An 18,253-nucleotide genomic window follows, 5' to 3' on the forward strand; every position below is an offset into this window, starting at 1 on the left:
ATCCAATCGAGAATCTGTGGCACTATCTGAAAATTGTTTGTCCGTAAGTGTCATCCAACCAACCTGAATAAACTGGGGCAGATCTGCCAGGAAGAATGGGTAAAAATCACTCCCAAACAGTGTGCAAAGCTGGTAGAAACTTACCTCAACAGACGTAAAGCTGTTATTGCAGCAAAAGGTGGTTCTACCAAGTCTGAAGGGGTTGAATACTTATGCAAGCAGCATTTTTCAGTTTTTAATTTTATTTTACAAAAAATGCAGAGAAATAATAAAATGCGACTGAGAATTTACTTTAAGCGCATACTGTGTTAAGTGTCATTTGTAACCCACACAAATCAGAATTTTTTTTTAGGTGGTTGAATACTTTTGCAAGCCACTGTATATTTGAATGAGTGAATCTGATGTCATGTAGTGATGGTAGTATTGTGTTTTTGTGGTAGCAGCTTACTTCACTTCTTTACTGTGAGTTAATTGAGCAGAGCATTTGAAATGCTCGTCAGTAACCTTCCCTTCTCTCTGCAGTGCTGAAATAGCTCTTTGTTCATTAAACACCTCTGAGCTCGTTATGATGGATGTAGCTGAGACTAACACTGCAGCAAAGAATTGATGCACCATGGGATACTTTTCCAGCACACAAGTTTTTTTTCTTTAAAATATTTAGTCAACCATCGTTACGGATTCAAAAGTATAAATATTTATTTTTCTAAGTGTAAACTGTTGCAGTATTTAGCTTTATATAATTGCTATTTTCTTTAGAGCCGGCCCCAGTAATAGCAGCTCCTTCCATGTGGACACGGCCTCAGATAAAAGACTTTAAGGAGAAGATCCGACAGGATGCAGACTCCGTGATCACCGTGGGGCGAGGAGAAGTGGTGACGGTCCGGGTGCCGACGCACGAGGAAGGCTCCTACCTCTTCTGGGAGTTTGCTACAGACAGTTATGACATTGGTTTTGGGGTATATTTTGAATGGACAGACTCCCCAAATACCGCAGTCAGTGTGCATGTCAGTGAGTCCAGTGAAGACGAGGAGGAGGATGAAGGTACAGTAACTGATTCAGTGCACAGCACTATAATTAGATTAATTTTAAATAGAAACCAGTAACGGGAAGGATTGAAAAACAACTTTCTGCCTTCTTCCCCCTAAAAGGCCTGTGCAGGTGATGTTTCAGTGCTCTCTCCCTTGGTGGGGGGGAGAGAGTTTATTCTCTTGGCTACTTCAGTGATACAGGAATAGGTATATTAGAAAAGCGTTTCTTTTCAGAATGGTAAAACCTTGAAAAGATAAATCTGGTAAGCTAGTGATTGTCTAAATTTTATGCATCTTGTAAGCAGCAGGTGAGACTTATAACTGGGAACTGAGAGGGTGGATCTCTCAAGTTCTCTGTTAGTAGGAGGCAGTCTCATTGCCCCTTGAATGGTTAACTGGCTAGATCTGGCCTAGTGTTTTGCAGGGCTTTTAATAGCAGCAGGATGTTGAGTGAACTGAGCACTGCTTTTTCCTTAGTTGATCTCTGGAAGATGTTGCAGCCTGACTACTGATTTCTTTTTCTGTTCCGTTACAGCTTTTGCTCATGGTTTGATTAGTGTGTGAGATATCGGTCCAATTGCATGGTCTGATCTTGCCCCTGGTCACCTTGTTTTTCTCAATTTAATTAATCGAAAACCTATTAAACTCCAGATCCTGAGCAGTTCTTGCTGAAAGGGAAGTGGACTTGTGCTCATAAGTTTACGTACTCCTGGCAGAATTTGTAAGATGTGTAGCTTTTTTTTTTTTTTTATTATTTAAAGTTTTATTAAACAAAATATTGAAACATAGTAACAATGATGGCAATAGCAGCAAAATATTAACACTGATGTCAAACATAACGATTGAGGCTATTACAGAATTAAACATTACTAGGTGTAATAGTACCTATAATATAATATAGCACATCAAAACAATCAGATATCCCAATCGTTGGGTTATCCTGGAATGTACAGATATTGTCTCATCACCTAGCTTCTGTATTCATCCCTCATCCCCCTATTTCCATTTTCCCATCCCTCTGCGCCCCCCTGGTTTGATTGTGGTTTCCCCCCCTCCCCTGGGAGTTTCTTTGTGGTAAAGATTCCCATACATCACTGCTCACAACTAAAAAATTATCCCATATAATAAAGCAAACTCTCCTTTCCTAGCGTGTAGCAGATGGACTCAGGACCAATGGGTATAGTGTACTCCTGATAGCAGTTGGAGACGGATCAGATTTCAATCTGACGTCAGCAGGAACCTCTGCTCTTCAACATTTCTCTGTCTCCATAGCAGTTCAGGACTCTGTACACGCACAGCGTTAGAGTATTCAAACCAAAGAAATCCAGAACAAGAAACCTTACTTCTACAGACAAGCCCCGCTCTCCTGCGGTGATACCTAAGGGTCCCTTCCCCAGTCGAGAATTCTTGAGGTGATTTCAGAGATCCCTCAGAGGTAGGCCTCAGTCCGGCAGCCGGTTCCCGGCGTGGACTTAGCCTCCGGCAACGGGAGAGGCTGAGAGGCAGCGGGTGCAACACCGAGCGCGGCAGTGAAGGTAACTTTCCCTCTTCCCCCCCCCCCCCCCCCCCCCTGCAGCTGGAGACCGCCCGGAACGAAACCCGGGAAACGCCGAGACGAGGTAAAGTAGAAAACTTTCTAAAAATCTCCGGTCTCCGAAAGCCAGTTAGCGTCTGTGCTATCGGGTTGATCAGCCCTGTCTGGGCTAGACCCCGATCCGATACGAGGGTCCTCTCATGTGGAGACCCTCTGAGGTGGTTGCCATATTGCTCGCGTGGTCGCCGACGCCATTTCCCAATGATTGCTGTCCTGTCCGCCTAATCGAGCCAGGCGTACAACTTATGTGTGCGCCGATGTGCGCACAAGTAAGTGCCGTGCACACAGCGACACGCACGAGGGGGCCGGGCGTACAGCCACACGCTCAATGGTGCCAGGCGCATAAGTTGTATCTGTGCGCACAGCGGCACATGCATCTCAGCCTATGCGCACATCTTCAGCACACCCGGAGAGCATAACTAAGCCTCCCAGCGCGTGCATTATACGGGGCTTTCTGCTACCCTACGCGCACAAACCATGGCACCACCAGCAAAGAAGGTCAAAGCACAAGCCCTCTGCCCAGCCTGCCACATAAGAGCTGCGCAGCAAGAAGAGGCCACGGCCCTGTGCCGACAGTGCGAGGAGGCTCTGGGAGAATCAGGTCAAGGCCCTCCCCAGCCAGTACAGGAATCCGGATCCACCGATGGTACACCGGACCTCTCTACCCCCAGCGCGAGTCTCCCTCAAACGGGGCTCCCTGGGGACGCAGCGGCTTTCAATTTAGTCCCAGGATCCTTTTCCTGGGCAGAATTCTTTAAAGGCCTAAACACCTTTGTCCACATGCAACCAGCGCCACGGATGGCACGACCCTAACCTCCCAGGGCCATCTATCTTTTATGCATTGTTTACATGAATGTAGTGGTGTGCTGTTTTATTTTGCTATATTTTATCCTGTTGGAATCCGCTAGAACAGTTTCTGGTAATAGGCGTAATATGAATTCTGTAAATAAATATAGGATTTACTTCTACATTTCCAACCCCTAAACTGTTACACAATTGTCAAAATTTCTGTGATTGGCTCTTTACTATAAAAAGTGAATCTGAATGGCCATATGTTAATTTGCTTTTCATGTAAATTCACTCTTGCACTGTATGCAAATATTATCTATGGGCCTGAAGCGTCAGCATGATCTCGATGTGTCCAGTACTTTTCTGCTAATACAGCATTTTCTATCTAACATCTCCCCTTCTGTGGCGTCTGCCTGTCTAGTAAAAACAAAGCACAAAACTGAAACAAAAATGCTCTAGAATCTGCTAGCAATTATAAAAGCTACATATCAAAATAAAAGAAATTCCCTGTATGTACCAGGATCAGTACAGACTACTGGGTTAGGCCTCCCTTCCAGCAGATGGAGTCAGAGAAAAACTGAAAAGGCACCCCCTAGATATACTAGTGTGCCACCTGCGATCCTTCAGTATCTCTCTGACTCCAGCAGATGCAGAGGCATGACCTGCGGTCCTGATCCTTGTCAAATTTTACAGATTATGTGTTTTCTAATGACCAGGTTTGGTTGTTTGACTAGATTAACACACAAAAAAGATTTAGTACATTTTATTTTGGGATATCTTGTAAACTCTCTTAAGGCAGGGCATTGCCCTTAAGCCTTTATTCCCGGAGACTATTAGCTTGCCCGGTGAGCTGGGGAGAGTATTTACCGGTGGGCCGGTCACTCTCTCCCCTTTACCTTGCACCAGAGACATATAATTCCTATGGCCTGAGTTGTCACTATCTCTACTAATAGACCAGAGAAGTTTATTCCTCTGGTGGCTGTTGCTATTTTTATACAGGGAAGTTTTTATCTTTGCTCTTTCCCCTGCTAGTGACCGAAAAAAAAAAAAAAAAATAAAAAGACCGAGAAGGATTTTGTGCACTACCTTACTTCTCTCACAGCACTAAAGCCTGCTGCGATCTCCCGGGCCTCCGGAGGGGATGGATTTTTTCACCTGGCTGCTTGATAGTATTTTCGCGAGTCTTTATGCCGCTTGGCACAACTTGTGTGGCTTGTGGAGAGTCGGCGGTGCGGCTCTCACGCGAGGGTCTCTGCTCCTGCTGTCTTCCCAGGGGGCAAGGGACCCTCGCAGAGGCCAATTTCGGGGCAGAGCTCTTGCTTGCGCGGCTCTTCTGATGCACCGGCAGCCAAAAGAATTTGACTGGGCCTGACCCTGCTCGATGAGGGAGCGGCGGCCATCTTGCCTGCATCAGGTGCCGATGCAGATCAGACCTGGGAGGGGGAGGAGGTTCCTCCTCTCTCCTCCACTGGCATTAAGTCCTCAGAGAACGCGCGATTTGCTCCCTGTCTCGGCCCTTCCCTCGAATTTACCTCCGGGGGGATCCTTAAACACCCCTTTTCCTCGCAATTTGTACTATTGACGCATAGAGCTTATTTGGAGGCTGAAGCGAACTTGGTTAGTCAAGTGACTCCTCCGGTCAGAATTTTGGGACCTGCCCCGGATATGGGGGGTTCTGGGCCACGGCTTTCTCACACAGCTACGGTTCCCGAGTTCACCATGCCCTTGGCGCCTGCGGATCCCCCCCATCCGGACCTCTCCACTCTTGATATGAATACTGATGTGGACAGTGCTGCCCCAGTGGAGGGGGATGATCCACAGGTGCGTTTATTCAGTTAGGAGGAGTTGGATCCTTTGATACCTCATGTGCTTCATGAGCTTGAAATTCCCCTTCCTCCACTGATAAAACTGAATCCCCTCTCCGGGGGATTCAGTTTTATCAGTGCTTCGGGCTCCGCCTCAAACCTTTCCCTTTCATCCGAAGCTTTTTCAGCTTGTCTCTAGGGAATGGGATTTGCCTGAAGCCTCCTTAAGGGTCAGAGCCATGGAGAAGCTCTACCTGTTACCCCAGGAATCTTTGGATCTCCTCAAAATCCCTCAGGTGGACTCGGCTGTTATGGCTATCGTTAGAGCCGTTGGAGATTTTACTTAATCGTATTTTTGAGATATCGGCGATGGGGGTAAGGGCTGCTGTCTGTAGCAGCCTTATGCAGAGAGCTACCCTCCGCTGGATTCAGTAATTGCTCACATCACAGGAGCTTTCTCCGGGTGAGGCTGAGCAGGCGAACCGCATGGAGTCTGCAGTTTCTTATACGGCTAATGCATTATACGACATTCTCCGGACTTCTGCGTGCATGATGTCCTCGACGGTCTCCGCCAGGAGGCTGTTGTGGCTCCATCATTAGGCAGCTGATGCCTTGTCTAAGTCTCAGCTTGGTTCCTTTCCTTTCAAGGGTATTATTTGGAGAGCAACTGGAGCAACTTATTAAAGACTTGGGAGACAATAAGGTTTACAAGCTCCCAGAGGACAAGCCCAGAGCTTCTCGCTTTTCTGGCACTTTTTGGGTCCGTTTTCGGGGCCAGCGCCGGTTTCGTTCTGGGAGGGGTGCTTCCTGGCAGTCATCGACATGGACGCATTCCTTTTGAGGCAGGCCGCCTCAGCGCGGTTGCGCCCCACACGGTTTCACCTCTAATAAGCCTTCCCAATGAAGGGGTGCCGGCCCATTCCTCCGTTCCGGAGATCGGGGGGTGGCTTTCCCTGTTTCATGAGGAATGGGTCAAAATAACCTCTGACCAGTGGGTTCTAGATATTATAAATCACGGTTACGCTTTGGATTTTGCTCGCCCGTTTCGGGATCTTTTTCTAGTGTCTCCATGTGGATCTCGAGAGAAGCAACAAGTGATTCTTCAGATGCTGTCTCGACTGAAGGCGCTGGGAGTGATTGTCCCGGTCCCTCCAGCCGACCGTCGGACCGGTCGTTACTCCATTTACTTCGTGGTTCCCAAGAAGGAGGGGTCGTTCCGGCTGATATTGGATTTTGAAGGTCAATCTAAAGTTGCGGATCCCGCGGTTCCGCATGGAGACGTTGAGGGCAGTCGTTGCGGCCGTCCACAAGGGACAGTTTTTGGCTTCTTTGGGTTTAACAGAAGCTTACCTTCACATAGGGTATACAGGAGCACCATCAAAGGTTTCTGCGGTTCATGGTGCTAGGAGAGCATTACCAGTTTCGTGCCCTACCTTTTGGGCTGGCACCGGCCCCACAAGTGTTCACCAAGGTGATGGTGGTTGTGGCGGTGAGCCTCCGGTGGGAAGGGATATTGGTGCCATCCCTACCTGGACGACTGGCTCATACGAGCGAAATCGGAGGATCGCTGCAAGGCGGCGATACAGTCTCTTGGATCGCCTGCATTCTCTGGGCTGGGTCGTCAATTTTGCCAAAAGTCACCTGATCCCGTCACAGGTACTGGAATTTCTGGGAGCACACTTAGATACCGCGGTGGGCAAAGCTTTCCTACCATTCGTTCGAATGGAGAAGTTGATGACCCAGGTCCGGCACTTGTTGGCCCTTCCTTTGCCAACGGTGTGGGATTATTTACAGGTTCTTGGTTCTATGGTGTCTACCCTGGAGTTGGTTCCGTGGGCTTTTGCTCATATGCGACCGTTGCAGAGTGCACTCCTTTCTCGTTGGGACCCCAAGTCTGAGGAGTTTCACCTGCCCTTGCCATTACTGGAACTGGTGAGGACCAGCCTGGATTGGTGGTTGGTCCCACATCACTTGCTCCGGGTGTGGACCTGGAAACTCCCCAATGGATCATAGTCACAACAGATGCCAGCCTGACAGGTTGGGGAGTAGTCTGTCAGTCCCGATCAACTCAGGGCCAATGGTCCCCGGTCCAAGCCCAGTGGTCCATAAATTGTCTAGAAACCAGGGCGGTTCGATTAGCACTATGCCAATTTCTGCCACTTGTCCGGCACCGAGCGGTCCGGATCGTCTCCAACAATGCAACCACCGTGGTCTACATCAACCATCAGGGAGGTACCCGGAGCCGACCGGTAGCCTCCGAAGTGGACAGAGCGCCATCTGTCCCGCATCGCCGCATCTCATATAGCTGGGGTGGACAATGTTCAAGCGGATTTCCTCAGCAGGCAGTGGCTAGACCCCGGGGAATGGGAACTGTCCAACAAAGCGATGTGGCTCGTAACACGCCGGTGGGGGATCCCTTGGCTGGACCTGATGGCAACTCGCTTAAACGCTAAAGCGGCTTGTTTCTTCAGCCGCAGAAGGGAGCACGGGGTCGGAAGGCATGGATGCTCTGGTTCTACCGTGGCCTCTCGACATTCTCCTATACGTGTTTCCTTCATGGCCTTTGGTGGGCAAGATTCTTCGGCGCATAGAATATCACAGAGGACCGGTCATTCTAGTGGCTCCGGAGTGGCCAAGACGACCATGGTTTGCAGATCTGATCATCCTAAAGGTGGAAGGACCTTTACGGCTGAGTTATCTACCGAATCTGCTGTGCCAAGGTCTAGTATCTTTCAATCAGGCAGATCGCTTTTGTCTAGCAGCTTGGCTTATGAGAGGAGGCAGTTCAGGAAGAAAGGCTATCCCGAGGCGGTGATTACTACCCTTCTGAGGGCTCGAAAGACATCTACGTCGCTTACCTATATTAGAGTGTGGAAAATGTTTGATTCCTGGTGCAGTGAGTTGAAGGTGCCCCCACGGCAGGCCACGATAGTTCACATTCTGGCTTTCCTTCAGGGGGGCTTGAAGAAAGGTTTAGCCTATAGTTCGCTCCGAATTCAAGTAGCGGCGTTAGGCTGCTTACTAGGGGGCCGATACAGTACAGTGTGTTCCAGCGGAGCGCACTGTTAACCCGCGTTTTGGACACGCTAGCTTTACCCCTTATTCAGTAAGGGGCCCTTACCCCCATCGCGTCCAAAACATGCGTCCAACCCCCCCGAACCTAATAGCGCCCGCAACATACAAATGCATGTTGATGGCCCTATTAGGTATTCCCGCACGATATAGAAAGTAAAATATGCAGCCAAGCCGCACATTTTACTTTCAGAAATTAGCGCCTACCCAAAGGTAGGCGCTAATTTCTCCGAGCACCGGGAAAGTGCACAGAAAAGCAGTAAAAACTGGTTTTCTGTGCACCCTCCGACTTAATATCATGGCGATATTAAGTCGGAGGTCCCAAAAGTTAAAGTAAAAAAAATATTAAAAAAAAAAAATTGAAATAGACCCGCGGGTCGAAAACCGGACGCTCAATTTTGCCGGCGTCCGGTTTTCTAACCCGTGGCTGTCAGCGGGCTCGAGAACTGACGCTGGCAAAATTGAGCGTTGGCTGTCAAACCCGCTGACAGCCGCCGCTCCTGTCAAAAAAAAAAAGAGGCGCTAGGGACGCGCTAGTGTCCCTAGCGCCTCTTTTTACCGCCGGCCCTAATTAAAATAAATTGAAATACTGTATTGCGCGCACAGGAGAGTGGCCTATGCGCGTGCTGGGAGAGCGGGCGCTCGCCCACTCTCCCACGTTTTTACTGTATCGAGCTGTAGGTAAGATTGCAGGGTCCTCCATCGCATGTCATCCGGATGTCGTTCGTTTTTTGAGAGGAGCTAAACATTTAAACCCACCGGTGAGGGCTGTTTGCCCTTCATGGAGTCTGAATTTGGTGCTCCGCGGACTTTGTACTTCTCCGTTTGAACCTATCAAGTGGACCATGTTGAAGGATTTAACTCTTAAAACGTTTTTTCTCGTGGCTATCTATTCGGCTAGATGTATTTCCGAACTCCAGGCGTTGTCATGTAGGGAACCGTTCTTACGAATTTCGGACTCAGGAGTCTCGCTTCGGACAGTGCCTTCCTTTCTACCAAAGGTGGTCTTGACTTTTCATGTCAATCAGTCTGTGGAGTTGCCAGCTTTTCCAGAGGTGGATAAGAGTTCACCTCAGGGACAGGATATGCGGAGGTTGGACGTCCAGATTCTTCTTCGCTACTTGGAAATTACTAATCCTTTTCGGCTGTCTGATCATCTCTTCGTTTTATGGAGCGGTCCAAAGAAGGGGTGTAAGGTTTCTAAGTCCACCATTGCCCGCTGGCTAAAGGGGATGCTATTGCTTCCATGTACGTATGTCATGGACGTCCGGTGCCTGATGGGCTTAAGGCTCATTCTATCAGATCGCAAGCAGCGGTGTGGGCTGAGAGCCAATGTGTTTCTCCTCAAGAAATCTGCAGGGCGGCGACTTGGAAATCGTTGCACACTTTTGCTAGGCATTACCGCTTAGATGTCCGTGCTCCGGATGTCAATTCCTTTGGCAGCAGTGTGCTCCGAGTGGGACTCTCTGGGTCCCACCCCATTTAGGGCAGCTTGGGTACATCCCAGTAGTCTGGACTGGTCCTGGTATGTACAGGGAAAGGAAAATTGGCTCTTACCGGCTAATTTTCATTCTTGTAGTACCAAGGATCAGTCCAGACGCCCACCCGACAAGGCTTCATCCAGAAGTCCGCTCGACTGTTAATTCCTTATTTTTGATTTGCAGATCTTGACACTTCTACAATTTTTTTTTCTCTGCGCACATTTGCATTTACATCGTTTTTGACTGTTTCTTGTTTAAAAAAAAAAGTTACATTACGGAAATTAATAGGGCAGGTCGCTTGATCTAGTCATTGGTTGTTAGCATTCTTTCTGCTTTGATATTGATTATACTGAAGGATCGCAGGTAGCATGCAAGTATATCTAGAGGGTGCCTTTTCAGTTTTTCTTTGACTACATCTGCTGGAAGGGAGGCATAACCCAGTAGTCTGGACTGATCCTTGGTACTACAGGAACGAAAATTAGCCAGTAGAACCAATTTTCCTTTAGGTGAGCAAGGGAAATGACTTCTTGTGTAACATCAAAAAGTGTTTCACTGCTTCTTCACTCTTCATCACAAGTCGGGCCTGCAATAGAGCTATGAACACCCACATCAAGAGGAGAAGTCTTGGGTCAGTGTGACCGATCTTCATGCACCTGCCCTTTTAAAAAGGTTCCTGGAGAAATGTTGGATGGTGTCCAAAGACCACCACTGAAAGGGAAGGGCGAAAAGTGATGTTTCACCTCCAGCCTGAAGGTGGCTCAGTCTCTAAGTGAACCTTGTCGATTACTGCAATTCCATCCTGCAAGGTCTTCCTGCTACTACAATAAAACCCCTCCAGTTGCTCCAAAATGTGGCGGCGATAATTCTGACGAATACTAATCGGAGAGAGCACATCTCTCCTATATTAAAAGATCTTCACTGGCTCCCGGTAAACTTTAGGATTCTCCATAAATCACTTACAATTATTCACAAAAGCATTCACCATCAGACCCCCCTTGACCTGCTACATCCGCTCAAACTACACTCTACGGCCAGACCCTTAAGGGAAGCTTACAAGGGATCCTTACACGTTCCTCCAATCAAAGTGGTGCACCACTCAAACATCAGAGTCCGGGCATTCTCAACAATAGGTCCCTCCATCTGGAACGCCATGCCCCCGGACCTCAGGCAGGAAACCTGTCTCCTAACTTTTAAAAAGAAACTCAAGACACTCTTCAGTCGAGCCTTTCCCCTCTTCCTAGTCCAACAGCTCGACTCAGAATTGTTCCTATCACTTCTGTATATAAACAAGCACTAAGACACACAAATACGTCATAATGAGGTTGGCTCCTTTGCCTCCCTCCCACACCCTCATCTGTATATAGTACACTATCATTGTTCACCCCCTCTTTATTTCCTATCCCCAGTTAATGCACCCTTGTTACAATGTAACTTTATGCTTCATCAAATTTTGTCTCTGTTATTTGGATATGGTTAACTGCTTAGTTCGATGTAAACCGAGTTGATTTGATTTGTATCAAGAAAGTCGGTATATAAAAGCCTTAAATAAAATAAATAAATAGAGCAAAGTCCCATCTTATCAGCAGGAGTCGTGTTTTCCTTGTGTGGTACGGTTGCTCCTACCTGTATGGCATCTACTGCCTCTCGGGAGGGCATCTTCCTGTTTTGTATATATGTGTGTGTATAGAGAGAGATGTATAGATTCATCTTCATTGCTACGTTCATTATCTGGTATCTCCCTCTCACCCTTGCTACTGGTCGTATGCGGCCAAAGGCCTGAAAGTAGTCAGCAGCTGACAACTCGACTCAACTTGAGGGGAAGGCAGCTGCTGCAGGTGAAAGACCATGCCTTCCTTGTTCTGCTATTAAGGGTCCTCCTTTCAGTGACTTTCCTTACCCTGATCTTGGACTCTAGCCAACCTATCATCTTGGAGTCTGTTGTTCGAGAATCGTCACATGGTTTACTCTTGCGATTAACTGTTTGGTATGCCAGTCTGAGACATTTTGGGAATGGAATATTTGACCAATCAGGTTAAAGATGATTTGCATCTATTTCAGTCAGCATGGGCTCCTAGTATGTATGCACCGACGTTTGATATTCTGCTTTTTACCATGAATAGCCTCAAAGTGGATTACAATAAATTTAAAATAGATTACAATAGTGTTAGGTTCTTTTGTTGTTGCTGTCTCTACATGGAGGTCAGATGTATGCCCTTTGTTGAATGCATTTCCGCATTCTTATCTTAATAATTTTATGTCCTTACTGTGGGCAGAATATGACTTCTGATTTTCGACACCATGCTCATTATGAACATTTTCTCCCTCACTCTTTCCTTCATTTTCTTTTAGATTTTGTGTTAATGTTGCATCTGTACTAGTTTTTTTTTTTTTTTTTGTCATATGCCAATTCACTATCTTTGGTTTAATTGTGGTAATTGTGGTGGAGAGGAGTAGGATATTAGTTTTCTGATTACTTAATGACTTTGTTAAAGGTTGGACAGTGTGAAGTGAGATTGTCAGAGTTGGAAGCAGAATGTTGTGAAACGAAGGCAACATTAGAGTTCCTGGAAGACACCTGACCACACTAAAACTGATACAAGGAAAATCCAACTCCCATGTAGAGACAGAATATGAACATGGTGATAAATCAAGGAGGAGTTAGTATGCGTAATTAACGAGGAGGAAGGAAACAGGCATATATAAAAGGTGTGGAAGAAAGACTACTTTTAGAAGCTAATGAGAAATTTGGCAGTGTTGTGAGGAATTTTGTATATCCAAGTAGAAAATATAGAGCAAGGAAATGAAGAGAATTGTTATACTCAATTCTCTGAATATGATTCTAACACATGTTGGATGTCTCTTTCTGGGAGAGATTAAACATGGTTAAGGAAATGCACTCTGGAAAGGCTCCTGCTCTAAATACTACCCTAGTAGAGATTTATAAAAATCTTGAACACAAAAGCCTTTGTTACTTACAGTAAGTCTATCAGAGGTGTTTCATTCATTAATTTGTGGTCTTTAAAGTAGTTTTGCTGCCATATTAGTCCACTTGAATGCACAGAAATAAAGGTGAATAAATAAAGTGAAGACTTTTTCTTAGACTTAAGTTTAATACGTTTCTGGACTAGCTTTTCGAGAACTACTTCATTTGAATTCTTATCTGAAGAAGAGAGGAGAACTCGAAAGCCAGTCCAGAAATGTATTAAGTTAGACCAATAAAAAGGTATCACCTGATATATTTTATTTGCTAACCTTTTATTTCTGTAGCTTTAAAGTAGGCCCTCTTCAAAATCTGCTTTGAAAGTACCTGAAAAGCGGACTATAAATCAAATAAAAATAAACTGCATTTTCCAGATGAAAGTGATCTTGTTGGAGAAGAAATTTGCTAGATTGTCACAGTGGGGTTTTTGGGGGGGGGGGGGGGGGTGGTTGTGATCCTAGAAGCCTGTTTATGGTTTGGAAAAGCCCTCTGGGTATTTTTAGCTTGGTCTGTTGCAGTAGTGTCTGCAGTATTGCTTTTCATCACTTGTGTTCCAGTTTTCTCCCAATTTGTGTTAATTTCAGTTCAGGGACTGGATTTTGAGTCTGACTGATTTTTCAGTGGGTCCATAACATTGATGGCTGAGTTCAGGTATTTGTTCAGGTATCAACTAGAGCAGTGACTGGTAGGGTGCAGGTTGGAAATGGGCTGCTTGAGAGTGTTTACCAAGGACTTTAGATTGATCTACGTCATTGGTGAGACCAATTTTGTGGCTCTGACCTCTGGTGTTTTTAGGAATGGGTGTACGTCGAACACCACTATATGATCTGACCATGATAACTGGACGGTGTGCAGATTCTCAATAGATAGCTATGTGGCCTATAGTGCGAGTTCACTTGTTGACTAGTTCAGCTAATCTGAAAGCCTATATGGAAGCTAAGAAATTGTGTGCAGAGTCCAGTTTATATTTGATCTATATTCTGCATTTCAGGAACTTCAAAGTGGATTATGTTCAGGTCCTGTAGGTATTTCCCTTTCTCCAGAGCAGTCTAAGGGCCAAATTCTTTAAGGCTTTTCTCCAATTTTGTGTCTATGGGAAAACCCTTAGTTAATCAGGTTCCAAGTTAGTACCTGAGGCAATGGAGGGTGAAGTGACCTGCCAAGATCACAAGGAGCAGCAGCAGGATTTGAATAGCCTGCTGCTCTAAGCACAAGGCTACTCTTCCACTCCAGGTCATCTTCGTTGATGCTGAAGTCACCTAGGATTAGATTAGAGTATAATCTGATAGAGCCAACAGAGGACCTGCAGGGTGTCACCTGTGCTGGATGAGGATTAATATGCCAGGAAACTCTCCCATTTTGGGTGGGCATCGCCCTGGCAGTATGGATTCTGTTCCCTATAATCAAGGCCTCCGGTCTCCTGTGAGTGTGCGGCTGTGGTAATGGCCACAAAAGTTGGCCCTTGCCGTGGAAATTTCCATTTTTGGCCAGATTGTTGTAGATGGGCCAGGGACCTTCTCAAAACAAAAGCATTGGTGTTAGTGAATGGCGCATTTCCCCTCTCACTCTTGCCCCAGAAGAATAACATTGCGCCGTTGACTGCCACCAATCTACCCTCTCACTACCCCACCTGTATCCCCTCGCTTGCTGGCACCTATCGCTGCAAAACAGCAGGAGGACTGTAGCCTTGCTGCTTCTCCGGCATGTCCTCACTCCTCCCCTGCTGGGGCCTGAATGGCACGCTTTGAACCAGTTTTCAACCAAGGCTGCTGGTGTCGTCCTCTTGGTTTTTCAGTGATAGGTGCTGTTGAGTGAGGGGATCCAGAGTGGGCAAGGAGGGAGTGAACCGGAAATTGCTGGGGGTGGGGGGATATACTGAATGGGGATCATGGGGGGGGGGGGGGAGTGAGTGAACTAGAAATGGGGATAGTGAACCAGGGTAAGTGAGGACTTTGTGGGGTAGGGGGAGGAGTGCACCAGGTAGAGGTGGGGGGGAGTGAACTATGGTGAGGGATTTATGGAACCGGTATGAGGGGTTTGCGGGGGGGGGGGGGGGGGGGGGGTGTGAGGTGAATTGGGATAGGAAGAGGTTCATGGGGTGCAATAGAGGGGGGGAGGGATATATGGCTTGGTTACTCCTCCACTCTGACCAGTCTTTCTTCCCTCTTTTTCTTCATCCCAACCTTCCCCTTCCACCCCATTCCTAATACTTTCTTCCCTGATCCTCCCTTCTCTATCCCTCCTGCCTAAGATTCCTTCTTCATTTGCCTTTCCTGCATTTGCCTTTCATTCTCTGATCTCTTCCCCTCCTTTCTCCCCATTCCCAATCACTAAGATCCCTTTTCCTCTAATATAGAACTGACACAGAAATGTCAGAAATTACCTTATCTGTTCAAAGTAAAAAAAAAAATAAAAAATTTGCAAATTATGCAAAATGTTCTTAAATTCTGCCACAGAATTTGCCAGCTCTTGCTATAGAATCTTAAAGAAATCTGCTGCAGAAAACTGGGGGCTCTGCCTATTCTCTTGAGGGGGGGGTGGATTAGGCCCAGTCTAGCATTTTAGTTCGTTCAGAGGGTGAAACATCAGTGGTGTTTTCAGAGGTTTATATTCAGGTATTTCAAGTTTTCCTCATTTTGTACTGACCTGATGAAATCTACAAATGTTAATCCAGGAAAAAGGTATTACTGCTGCTTGTTTTTAGCTTTTATTTCTCCATACATTCTTGAAACATTTGTTATTTTACTGAATTCCACCCCAGCAAGCTGATTCCCAACTATGTCCTAGAGGCTTACCTAACCGGGTCTGGTTTTCAGGATATGCATGAACTGTGTTTGCGTACATTTATTTTATATTTATTTATTTAAGATTTTTATATGATTATATATGATATTTTTATATACCGGCATTAGTGTATATAGTGTATATACCGGCATTAGTGTGCAAACATCATGATGATGCATGTGCATAAAATTTGAATACATGGGTGACCCAGTGGGAAAACACTGCCCCAGCTAGTCCAAATCCTGTATGAGGTGCTGATTTTCTTAATGCAAAACAAAAAGGTTCAGTCCTCGGAATTTGTTTTTTCTTGATTGCTCACAAACCCATGGTTGTATGTTTTCGTATTCTGGATTTCTCATTTTCATATTTCAGTTTAGGTGTACCATATGTTCAGGTGTATGAAAACTTTTTTTTTTCTTTTTTTCTCCTAATAGAAAATCCTAATAGTGAAGAAAAAGCCAAAAAGAGTGCCAACAAGCCTCAGCTGGATGAGATTGTACCTGTGTATAGGCGAGACTGTCACGAAGAGGTCTATGCGGGCAGCCACCAGTACCCTGGCAGGGGGGTCTATCTTCTGAAATTTGACAACTCGTATTCATTATGGAGATCGAAAACTGTATACTACAGAGTCTATTACACTAGATAAATGTTGCAGTGTCAGTGGAGGATGGGGGCAGCGCAGAAGACATACATATTCTGGAGTTTTTTCAAAGGTTATGGAACTTTTAAATCAGTGTTTGCCCCATTTGCTCTTTCCTTGCCCAATATCTGGTATTGACCAACAAAGTCACTGCCTACCAGGGTAACACTAAAACCTCCTGAGTTTGCACCTTCTAGAGTTTTACCACCATATGGATCATACTCAGCTGCCGGGTAATAGTGTTCCTGGTCCCTCTGTTTCTCATTGGAGGCCTCTGCTTTTAAAATTACAAGCATTCTGCAGTGCATATCCCTAAGTGTACCTAACATTAAACAAGATGGAAACTTGAAACCTGTTGAATGTAGTTACAACAAATCTAGGATCTGAATGCTGTTGGGGTTATGGAACCAGGTAATTTATGTACAAATCGGTGGAAACAGTGACCTGGAGGAGCTGAGTGGTGATGCTGTCGGTATGACTGAGCAGCCCACCAGTGCAATAAAAGTGAGGGCTGAAGAGAATTCTTCGGCTGGTTTCCATAATTGGAAAATATAACTTGCATGGAAAGTAGGTGTCCGAGGACTTGTAACCAGCACGGACTGAGGGGGGAGGGAAGGATCACTGCTGTTAAGGGGATGTCATGACATCAAGTGCTGTCCAGTGAAAGCTCTGCTGACTGGCTGTATGGGGAGATCTATACCTGAGTATCTGTACATCTTTTTTTTTTTCTCTTTTCTTTTTACACTTGGAAACATGAATGTGCTTGCTCTGCATAAAAAAAAAAAAAATCTAAACCATTCTAGTATAATTAAGGCATATGGGGAAGTTGAGTGTTGCAGTAATATTGTGGAAGTTGCTGCCAGGGACCGCCTTGCTTTGTACTCAAATGTCACCTTCCACCCTAGTTAGTAACAATTATGACCATCCATGGCTGAAATGAGCCAGCACCACAGGCATTTTATATCTTGAGTAGTGTTATAAAAAGAAAAAAGTGAGGGGAAACAGTTTGCCTTTTGATCGGTGGTAAACAAACAAAAACTGACTGAAATAGAAATAATCCGCTTCACAAAACTAGCTTGGCAAGGAGGCGGCAACAGAAAAATAGTGCAGCTGTAGACATAGTGAACTAAAAAAAAAAATCAAAATCTTTGAAGTTTCCTGGAGTAAAATTACAATTAATTGACTGCGGCATGTATAAAAAATGTTGTAAATGGAAGAATTGGAATCTCTTTAGCTTTTGTTTTATTGAGTCTTTTTTTTTTTGTTTGTTTGCCTGATTTGTATATGCATACTTCAATTTTCTGTTTGTGATTACTATGGAGTCATTAAGCACATGCAGAACATGGGCATTTCTACATGTGATTTAGTCACTTTGCACCTTCTTGCAGTTCCAGTAGATATCAGTGCCGATAGATTCATACCCTTGCTAAGGTGTTCTGCTCATATATTCTTGTATAAACTATGGTATATGCTTCTTTCAAATACTGTATGTAACATACTTTAAAGAAAAGGCAAGCACTTTTATATGTTTTATCTCGGCCTTTGATTAGACACTTTCTGACAATAAAATGTTAAATGACTCCTTTAAAGATATCACGGTTCTTGGGAGCGCTGTATGTTGCTTTACATGACAATTCTAGTTGAGTGTTGCTGTCAGAACTTATCAGTTACATCCCCCTTTATTTTAATTACCTTTGGCTGTTGGTTAGTAGAAGTATGATTGAAAAAAAACAAACCCTTGGAATAATATATTTAATCTTAATTAAAAGTACATTTATCTGTAAATGTTGCCTTTTCATTTTTTTCTATAACTATATCTGTCCAAGGCTGTAATGTATCATGTAGGCAGGACTTGTCAAAAAACATAAAACATCAAACAAACTTGTAAATGAGATTAGAATTCCTTCCTCTCTGACCCCCATAAAATGTCGATATTAAATATGGGCATCTTTTCTCAGAACTGTTGCATACTCTGCTCTGCCTCCCTGTCTATTCCTCTTCCCTCCAATATGGAGTATATTGGGTTTTTATGCATCTAAGGATAATTTCCTAGCATGTAGCCAGATGGACTCAGGACCAA

At 45.3% G+C, this 18,253-nt stretch overlaps 1 protein-coding gene across 2 annotated transcripts in view; it reads left to right on the forward strand.

Annotated features, from left to right (window-relative positions):
* ACBD3 (acyl-CoA binding domain containing 3) overlaps positions 1-17,753 on the forward strand; it is a 126,328-nt gene extending 108,575 nt beyond the window's left edge. The window contains exons 7-8 of one of the 2 annotated variants that reach the window (XM_029593055.1): positions 757-1,041; positions 15,968-17,753. In XM_029593055.1, coding sequence (XP_029448915.1) covers positions 757-1,041; positions 15,968-16,179 — 497 coding nt within the window. In that variant the 3' untranslated portion in view covers positions 16,180-17,753. The remainder of the gene's footprint in view (positions 1-756; positions 1,042-15,967) is intronic. The other variant, XM_029593056.1, reaches the window with a different exon arrangement.
* The last annotated feature ends 500 nt before the right edge of the window (positions 17,754-18,253 follow it).

This window comes from Rhinatrema bivittatum, chromosome 3 (assembly GCF_901001135.1).
Source record: "Rhinatrema bivittatum chromosome 3, aRhiBiv1.1, whole genome shotgun sequence".
In the NCBI taxonomy this organism is placed as follows: Eukaryota; Metazoa; Chordata; class Amphibia; order Gymnophiona; family Rhinatrematidae; genus Rhinatrema; species Rhinatrema bivittatum.